The sequence below is a fragment of the Aotus nancymaae genome, unplaced genomic scaffold (genome assembly GCF_030222135.1).
Source record: "Aotus nancymaae isolate 86718 unplaced genomic scaffold, 86718_ANA_hifiasm-v0.15.2.pri h1tg000003l, whole genome shotgun sequence".
Classification (NCBI taxonomy): domain Eukaryota; kingdom Metazoa; phylum Chordata; class Mammalia; order Primates; family Aotidae; genus Aotus; species Aotus nancymaae.
The window spans coordinates 50,737,950-50,747,500 of NW_026988414.1; the positions used below are offsets into that span (position 1 = coordinate 50,737,950).

Genomic DNA, 9,551 nt, shown 5'->3' on the forward strand with positions numbered 1-9,551 from the left:
ATTCTCTTTTCAATCTCATACCATTTCTGAATTTTGTTGTCCTTTTAAGAAGGTTGTGTTTTGTGCTAGCAGGCGGTTAATTTACTGGCAGGCAGCTTGATCCTGTCCGAGCTTGTTTTTGCTTGGGGCAGATCTAGAGTAGCCATTAGCCTAGGGTTAGAGTATCCCTTCTAAAACATGACTTTTCTCAGGTCTTATCTAAATAAGCAGGGACTTTAGCTAAGTCTTTCTTTTCTGGCTGACTGGAACTCCCACACCTTTCTCCGTTGAAAAGCCTCTGGAGTCTGTTTGGCTCTCGCTTCTAGCAGCTGCTGTCAGCCAGGCATTGTAGAGCCCTGCCTTGTGATTGCATAGGTTAGCATTTGGTGAAAAGACACAAGGAGACACCTGTGAAGACATCTGGAGATAGACCACAGCATAGGTCTTTCCAATTTCTAATAGCACAATTCTAGCCCCTTCAGCCGCCTAGAACTCCAATATTTATTTTCTCTCTCCAGCAAGACAGCCGCTTTCCACTTGGAAGTCACTTCCCCATGCCATGGCTTGGAAAGTTCCCCTAGGCAGAAAGCTGGTGTCATCCTTCTCTCAGGGACCACAGCCATGGACTGTTTCTTGTCCAGTGCCTGAAAGATTTATAAAGTTGATTTATTTGTCAAGTTCTATCATCATTTACAATATGATACCAATTATTCCATCCAATCTAGAATCGTTATATAGGCAAACTCTATATATAACTGACACTTAAACTTCAATCACAGGAATCTTAAAGTCAAGCTCTCTTATAGAAGTTGTAAAATATAGTATACATTTTTCCGATTTTCAAAATGAAACACTATTTACCTCTTTATCAAGAACTTAATCACAGTTATAAATAAAACTTACTATGCTGTCTACGTGGATCCCCTCAGGAGCCCTTGAAATGGGAGCTTGACATTTATGAACTGTTACTTTATTTTGTGAAGGACCACATCCATGTGAGGGTTGTTCCCTATCTCTCTTCACTTCCCCTATCTTTTCCCACCATTTCACCTTTGGAAAACTAAATTATTCCTGTCTTAGTTTATGCGTAGCATAAAAATAAGTCTACAAGTTGTAATTATTTTCTGCATTCCAATGCTTAATATACCTGATTTTTGCTTTCTGTCTTTAGAATCATCTCCTCTAGTGTTATAGATTATGAATCATTGAATGTTTCCATTTTATTTTCTGTATTATAATGGATGGTATACTTCTGTCCATTTTCAAAGGAGATTTAGATTATTTTCAACTCCTGAACTTACTTTTCCACTCAATTCAAACCCACATTGTCACACACTGATTTTGTACCAAGTGAGGTGATAAATGCCGGCATTTCAAGGATTGAGAGGAGTGTTGTGACTCCCTACTTAACCAGATATCAACATTTCTTCCTTTCAGTTTCTTTTACTGTCATTTTTTTCCCCTGATACAATTAATTTGTTTTAACTTTTGTAGACCCTGTGATCAAGTGCAGATATGATTAAATGTACCTGAGCCTAATTTTTTTATTGCTTCAGTTCTTATGTAAAAATAATTAGACTGCTTTGCAATTGTAATACCCTTTATGTAAAGGTTTGTTCATATTGAGCAGAGACTAGGCTGTGTATGAGTGAAAGTTTGAAAATTTTGCTGTAATTCTGGCTTGGGATAGGGCGCAAAGAAAATCATTTACTCATGTGAAGCCAATTTGCTTCATCTGTAAAATGAAGTAAATAAACAGTCTGACTTTGACAGAAACTGATCAAGATGAGAGCAAACGATGGTAATAATTATAATGCCAATGGTAGCTAAATTGAGGGTTGACCCTTGCTAGTCACTATTCTGAATACTTTATGTGAATTAACTAATTTGCTCCTCCAGCAAAGCTGCGATGGGAGTACTATTTATTATTTCCATTTTACAGATGAGGAAACTGGAACACAGATAATTTAAGTGAGTTACCCAGAATTAGCACTGCAAGTGGTAAAGCTAGTATTTTAACTCAGGCCTACTCAAATGATTGAACAGTGCTTTCACATATGTACTGTTTTACAAATGCTGAATTAAAATTTGCTTCAGAACTCTAGAAGGCAGTATTAACCAAACAGAACGTTTGGCTTGTCTTTAGACTAATCTAAAATTCCAGCCTGTGTTCCAGAGGATGTTTCCCCCTGCAACTTAATTACATCTGAAGCTGTTCAGATACCCATCCATCACCATTGCATTTTTCATGGCAGCTGTCAGCCATAGGGGAAGATCTTCATATTAAAGCAATTGAATCTATCATCCTCAAGGCAGGTTACTTTGCAACTAAAGGCTCTTTTCCTTATCTGTGCCTTCTGCTCCAGCTGTTGCCTTTTCTCTCTCTTTCCATTTACAGCATGCATGACATGCTTTTCAGACCTCATCTTCCTGGCTTTTCTGCCAGTTGTTAACCACTTCCTGCTTTTAAGCCCTCAGTGCTCCACTGCTGTCCACTATCCTATCTCTTTCCTCTTGGGTTCTCATTTTCATTTCAGGCTTTGCATTTGCCATACCTAAACTGATAGTATGTGTGCCTCCTTATCACCCTTCCAGCTTTCTGAGTACAGGGACCTTTGCATCCCCATCCCTATCCCCACCCAGCGCGATACTAGGTGAGGAGCAGCTACTCATAAACTGGGGTTTAATGTTGTTTAAACAGCTACTATTGAGAATACTGCCAGGTAATCCCATAATGACGCCTTGGAGATGGTAAAGAATCCAATTCCAAGAAAATTGTGGATATTACTATCAAAGTTTTTCTCCACACTTGGGAAGCTGTGCATGTTTGACCCTGGGGAAGAAGGCCCCGAGCAGGCTTTCATCCACGGGTTTATTTGCTCTTAGACAGAAAAAAAAAATTCTCATTAATACACAGGTGTTCTATATTATAACGTAAAAATACATCAGGTAGACAGCTGTTACCTGCCTACCCCTAATTACAAAGTATCCTCCACAAGGGAGCCATGGGGGAGGGTAAACTTAATGTTGCTCAACAGTAGATTTTTTAAAAAGCATATAGAATGGAAATATCTACATAGCAAAGCCCCCTTTCTTTCTCCGCAACTCCCGACCCCAGGCCTAAACCAAACCACAAATTAGGGCAGGGACTTAGTGAGAATAGGAGATGCCTAAGTTGCAAACTTTAAGCAGGCACTCCCTCTCAGTATTTCAAGCTCAAAGTCTGTACCCTAGGTGCCTTGCTCAGCCTCATCCAGCCCCAGCCCTGCTACAAAGACAGGGATGTGGTCATAGAAATATCCTAGGCCAAGTGGAAGAATCACATGCCATAGTTTTAGTGTCCTTTCTCAGGCAGATGCAGAGAAACCTGTGAGCTCTTAGGGTAGCACCAAATTCAGGGCAGCATCATGTCCAACACAGTGTGAGAGAGACAGGGCAGGGCCTGCACAGAAGTTTCCAAATGAACTGCCAGGGGAATGAGGAGATGCAGAGAGAATGAAGAACTAACAGAGGCTGGGGGATGGCAAAGAAGACTGTCCAGGGAAGGAGAGAAGACAGGAGATGATGGAGGGTCTTTAATTGGTAGCAGGTGGGCCTAGGTTACTATCAACTGATTGAGAACAATCTAGTGTATAGACACCAGTGCAACCAAGCCCCTCAAGAAGCTATCAAGGAACTAAAAGCCAATCCAGGGGCCTATGTGTACAGGTCTGAGACCCTGTCTTCACCAGCTACAGGTTGTGTAAATGCCACCTGCCACGGTGCCTTGGGGAGAAGGGCAGTAAATCAGAGACTCTGCCCTGGAGGATATTTTCTTTTTATTGACACATTTTGTTTTGTATTGTTTTCTTTTCCCTTGATAATCAATAGGATGTTGTATCATAAGCAAGAATAAAAGTTATTTAAAACAAGAAAACCCTACATTTCTCTTTATAAATATTAGTGTGTTAAATTTTAGTGTGTTAGTGAATTAACAGCTCTATTGAGGTGTAACTAACATATAATAAACTGCAATAAACTGCATCAATTTAAATCGATAAGTTTTAACATAGATATACACCTGAAAAACCGTGCCTCTCATGCTCCTTTGCAATCCCTCCCTTCTTCCACTCTTCAATGTCCATCCTCAGGCAGCCATTTATCTGCCTTCTGTCACTGAACATTAGTTTCCATTTTCTAGAGCCTTAAATAAGTAGAATCATACAGTACATATTCTTTTTTTTCTGGCTTCTGACATTCAGTACGATTATTTTGAATTTCATCCATGTTATTGCTTGTATCAGTAGTTCATTTCTTTTTATTGCTGAGTTGGATTTCATTGTACGGTTATGCCATAATTTGTTTATCCATTCATCTATTTATGAAAATTTGGGTTGTTTTCAGTTTTTGGCTATTAAAAATAAAGCTGTGTATGAGAATCCACATTGTAGCACATCTTCACTAACACTTGTGGTGGTGGTAAAATCTTTTTCATTTTAGCCACCCTCATCAGTATTTGGCAGTATCTCTCTGTGTTTTTCTTTGCATTTCCGTGATTACTAATGATTTTGACCATACTTTTATGTTCTTTCTGTATCTCTTACTTGATCAGGTGTGTTTTCTAATCTTTTGACCATTTTTTTCGGGCTTATTGTCTTCCAATTATTGAGTTTTAAGAGTTCTGTATATATTTGCATACAAGTCCTTTATTATGTGATTTTTAAATATTTTCTTTTTGTCTATAGCTTTTCAGTCAATTAAAAGTATCTTCTGAAAACCAGAAGTAGCTAAGAAATGTTTGCTTAGCTACCTAAGAAGGTTTCTAAGAAGTATCCATGAAATAGCTAAGAAATCTCTGCCTAACCCAAGGTCACAAAGACTTTTATCCTGTGTTTTCTTCGAAAATTTTTATAGTAAGGAAAGGAGTGACCTCTGAAAACTCAAGGTGGTGAAAATAAAAAAGTATTTCTTTGTAGCCAGTCTGTTACTGCTATGAAATACATTTCAAGGCTTTAGCCTCCCACTTGGTACTCTTTGGGACGAAAACAAATTTAAGCATTCACCCAAGAAAACAAAATTGACATGTTAAATAATTTTAAAGTTTCATCCAAAGATAAGCATATGTTAATTCAGTTATTTGAACTATCTTGGCCTTGGACGACTTCTGTACCAGTAGATAACTCAAAGTTGAATATACATATTTCAGTAATGTAACTATAAGATAATGTTTTGTTTTAGTTAAAATTTGGGGAACAAAAAATTTATACTGGATTTAATTCATTCATCCAACATATTTATGGATACCTACTATGCCAAGCACTGTACTAGGAGCTTTTATCCATTTTCATCTATAAATTTTCTTATTTAATCTTTCTAATATTAAACTGTGTGCTTTTGGTAAAAGAAACTTTAAAGGTTAAAAGTTGTCAAATTCTCACTGTTAGTAAGAGAGAGATGCCTCTGAGAATCTGTAATCTAGTTTGAATAGTCAAGTACCTTGACAACAATACCCTAAGATAAATGCCATTATAGACATTGGTTAGCCTATGTGGCTCCCAGTGGGAACCTCCGAGAAGGCTTTTAAAGAATGAATATAACTTTAACAGGTAAATACTGGGCTGTGATAAGGGGAGGAGGTAGAATAGAAACTCAGTATAGAGGGGAAATTTTTCACAGAGACACATTCATTGGCTAAAGAATGCCTGGTGTGGTCATGGAACAGCAAGTTGCTGTGATTTTTGGTTAGGGGATAGGATGGTAGGAGATAATCAGCATGTGACAGGCTTGGAAGCAAGAAGAGATATACTGTAACAGGCAACAGAGAGTCAAAACAGGATTTTGACCAGGAGAAAAGCTAAATCAGAAGTGGGTTTTAAGAATTATTTTTGCCATTATTATCTATGGCAGTCTGGGTAGAAGGAGGAGAAGGATTGGAGGCAGGGAGGCTGGGGAAGCTGGCGAGACCTGGGCAGGACTGGGAACTGGCCGGGGGAAAGGGGGAGTTTCACTTTCCATCCAAAATGTTCTCTCCTAGGCTCTCTTGGTACTCTTTCCTTGAAAAATAACGTAGATTCAGCTAACTGCTTGATTTCATTGAAAAGTTTTTTTTTTTTTTTTTTTTTTGGTTGGTTGGTTAACTTGTTCTTTATCTGGCAACTAAAAAGGGCCTCTTTTTGTACAGCAGAAAGATATAACCCAAGATGCTCCAGGAAAGTCAACTGAGTTATGATGTAAAGAATAGATTTGAGGGAGGCTAATTTGTCCTCACCCAGGTACCAGGCAATAAGGAATGGACACAGAACACTACTGATCACTAGGAGATGTGGACAGAATGAGATCAGTCGAATTTGATTGGATGGGATGCTTAATCATGACTCCCCAGTTTTAAAATCAAGTGTTTAGAAAACTGATGGTTTTCCTGTAGGAAATAAGACAATGATTTAGGAAGAGAGAGAGTATGCTTATTTTAAATAGGGTTGAATTGGAAGACCTTACAATTCAAAAGATAGTCCACACAATAGAACTTTCATGAGGAAGTATCTAAGAGCTGTTCAAAGGCCAGAGATAGTATTCATAAAAGAAGAAAGGGCTGAAAATCTGAAAATAATATTTAAACGTTGTCCACATGGAGATACAGCCATGTGTGGTTGTCTGTGCTGAGGGATGACATGGTGGCAAATAGATGGTGACCAAGGGCAGACTTTTGAGGAAATACAGCAGGAGAAGAAGACTCAACCAGAGAGAGAGAAAGGACATAAGGCAAGAGAAGTAGGATGCATAGAATTGCAGGGGTAAATGGAAGACAGGCGGAATTGGTGAAATGCAGCAGACCTGCCAATGAGGATGTGGATGTAGGGGCTGTGTTTGATGATAAGGGATCAATTCCTGTAGGCAGGCTTTCCACCTTCTCCCTCCTGCCCCACTCCAGGCCATTAGGGACTTTACTTTCTCTCTTGCTGCTTCATCTGAGCAGAGATAGCATTGATAATGGGTTAGCCACCAGTTTATCCTTTGGATCAAATATTCTCTAAAAGCAAGGACTGTGGTGCATCATCCCACAAGGTGATACAGGATGGGGATTCAGGGAAAAATTAACATGCCCCCTGACGGACCACAGTGTCTGGAGAGTCAAACTGTGAGGTATTATGGAACAGGAAGATGGTAAGAAATGAAAGAAGCACCTGAATATAGGAGAAGGCAGGCAGGGAGTTATGAGAAGATTCCATTGAGAGAGAAGCAGAAAGAAAAAAAATGTTTAATTACATGGTAAGAGAGATTCGTCAATGTCTCTAAACTGCAGTGAAAGCCAACGGAAAGGAGGGGATGACAAAGCAAGAGGCGATGGTTAACTACTGATGGAGTGAGTCTGAGAAGGGAGTAGTAAATGCAAGGGTGGGGTTAACCTCTGACAGAGGGTGGGGTATGAGAGAAGGTGCAGAGAAATGTAGAGGTGAGAGGTAGGAATAGTGAATGGAATGGACTATGAAAGAAGGAAGTCATGGCCTAATGGGAAAAAACAAAAAACCCCACCAACTTGCAAGTTCTTGATACTGCCATTTTATCAGTTGTGTGACCTGTGGCAAGTGACTTAACATTTTTTTTAAAACTTCAACTTCCGTTTTGGTAAAAATGGTGCTGCTACCTTCCAACTCCAAAACCAGGTGCTATTTTCCCACTTAATTGCAAGTGCCTTTTTGGCTGTTTTTGTTTTAATGTTTCCCTTTCTGGGCAGAGCAACTGGAAGATGAGCTGAATCTTACTAGCAAAGCAGGAGGGTGAGTCATCTGAGTACGGGAACAGTGATGCCATAAGCCTGAGAGATCACGAACAGGTTTTAACAGAGCTAAGCATAGGCTAGGGAAATAAACACAACATGAATAAAGATTTGCAGGTCCCAATGAGGACCTAAGGGAGATTAGAGGGCAGGGAGGCCTGATCGAAGAGGAATCAGGCCTCCAGGTGAAAAACTGTTGGGGAGATGTGGTACAAATTTCGTTTTAATTTTATTTATTTTTGAGACAGGATCTCGCTCTGTCATCCAGGCTGGAGTGTAGTCGCGCAATCTCGGCTCATTGCAGCCTCGACCTCCTAGGCTCAAGCGATCCTCCCATCTCAGCTGCAGGGACCACAGGCCCGCGCCACCACGCCCAACTGATTTTTGTATTTTTAGTAGAGACGCTGTTTTGCTACGTTGCCCAGGCTGGTCTCGAACTCCTGGGCTCAAGCGATCCTCCCGCCTCGACCTCCCACAATGCTGGGATTACAGGCATTAGCCACCGCGCCCGGCATAAGCTTCGTGGCTGAACCTGGCTCACAGGTGTGAGCGTTGAGTGGAGCCCACGCTGGAATCCACGCATCTCGGGATGATTTGGGATGGGCTTCAGCGGGTTCAAAAGGCCCGGAAATCGCCCAGAGGCTTCCATTTCCACAAGGCTTGCAACGAACTCTCAACACAAAGATTAAGAACCTGTAACCAAGGCTTGGTAAGCCCACCGGGAACGCTAGCCGCCTCCCAGCTTTGCGCCCTGCCGTGCTCTAGCAGTGCTGCAGAAACTTCAGGAATTTAGCTTTCATCTCTTGCCCAACGCAAGTCCTCGGGCTTTTTCTTTTTGTAAATTGCTGAGTATGGCGACGCCCCGCCCTTCCGCGCCCGGCCGCGGGGCCGCCCCTGCCTCCTCCCCGGCGGGTGCTCCTTCCCGGACGGCGCTGGAAGCCCTGGCGGCGGCGGCCCATGGGGCCCTTGGCGCTGCCCGCCTGGCTGCAGCCCAGGTAGGGCGCTCTTCCGAATCCCGAGGGGAGTGGGCGCGGGTGGAGGGCCTGGGGACCGGGGCTCCCCTCTGCTGCGGGCGGGAGGGCGTTACCGACCCGCGCGGCGCGGCGCTACCGTGCCCAGGCACCCCTTGGATCTCGTGCAGGTATTTGCTAATTTACGTTTCTTGACCACCCTAGGAAGCAGGCTCTGTTGCTTTCTCCATTTCACAGATGAAGGAATGGGAAGAACAGGCCGCGTGGCTACCCCTGCCCTTGTGAGCCCTCTGCCAGTCCTTCCCTACCCTACCCGGAGCCCTTCTCTTGACTTTCTCAGAAGCAGAGTTGCGGGGTGATTTTTAGATCTAGCAGCCCTGGAAACACCTATCACATGTATAGATCCCAGGGCCCAGTTCCGGGGGAACAGATTCAGTTGTATAGCGGTAGGGCCTGGGAGTGTATGTTTAACCCCCAAGCCAGGTGATTCTGATACAGGCTGAAGGAGGATTTCCTCTTTCCAAACCCTTTAGCAGTTCCTGACTTATGGGGTTGGAGGGGGGTGTCCCCAAAAAACATTATTCTGCCTCACAGCTTACTTTCCTTGTTTCTCGGAGGTTTCACATCTCCAAGGAGGAGTAAATCTTGAACACACTGGCAGGGCCACTCCCGTCCCCCTTCTGAACTCCCAGAGAACACTTCAAACAGTGCTCTAACTCCCTCAAACCATGTCAATCTTCTCTTGGTCATCTCCCCAGCAGCTCACAACACATTTTTAAACCCAGCTTGACTTCCTTTTTCTGGTATGAGTAACTAAACTGCTTTCTATGTGTATCTGATGAAGGAAA

At 42.2% G+C, this 9,551-nt stretch overlaps 1 protein-coding gene across 2 annotated transcripts in view; it reads left to right on the forward strand.

The window, feature by feature from the left end:
* The first annotated feature begins 8,668 nt into the window (after positions 1-8,668).
* HACD4 (3-hydroxyacyl-CoA dehydratase 4) overlaps positions 8,669-9,551 on the forward strand; it is a 48,831-nt gene continuing 47,948 nt past the window's right edge. For both annotated transcript variants that reach the window (XM_012450003.2, XM_012450002.2), the window contains exon 1: positions 8,669-8,727. In XM_012450003.2, the coding sequence (XP_012305426.1) occupies positions 8,690-8,727 (38 nt within the window). In that variant the 5' untranslated portion in view covers positions 8,669-8,689. The remainder of the gene's footprint in view (positions 8,728-9,551) is intronic.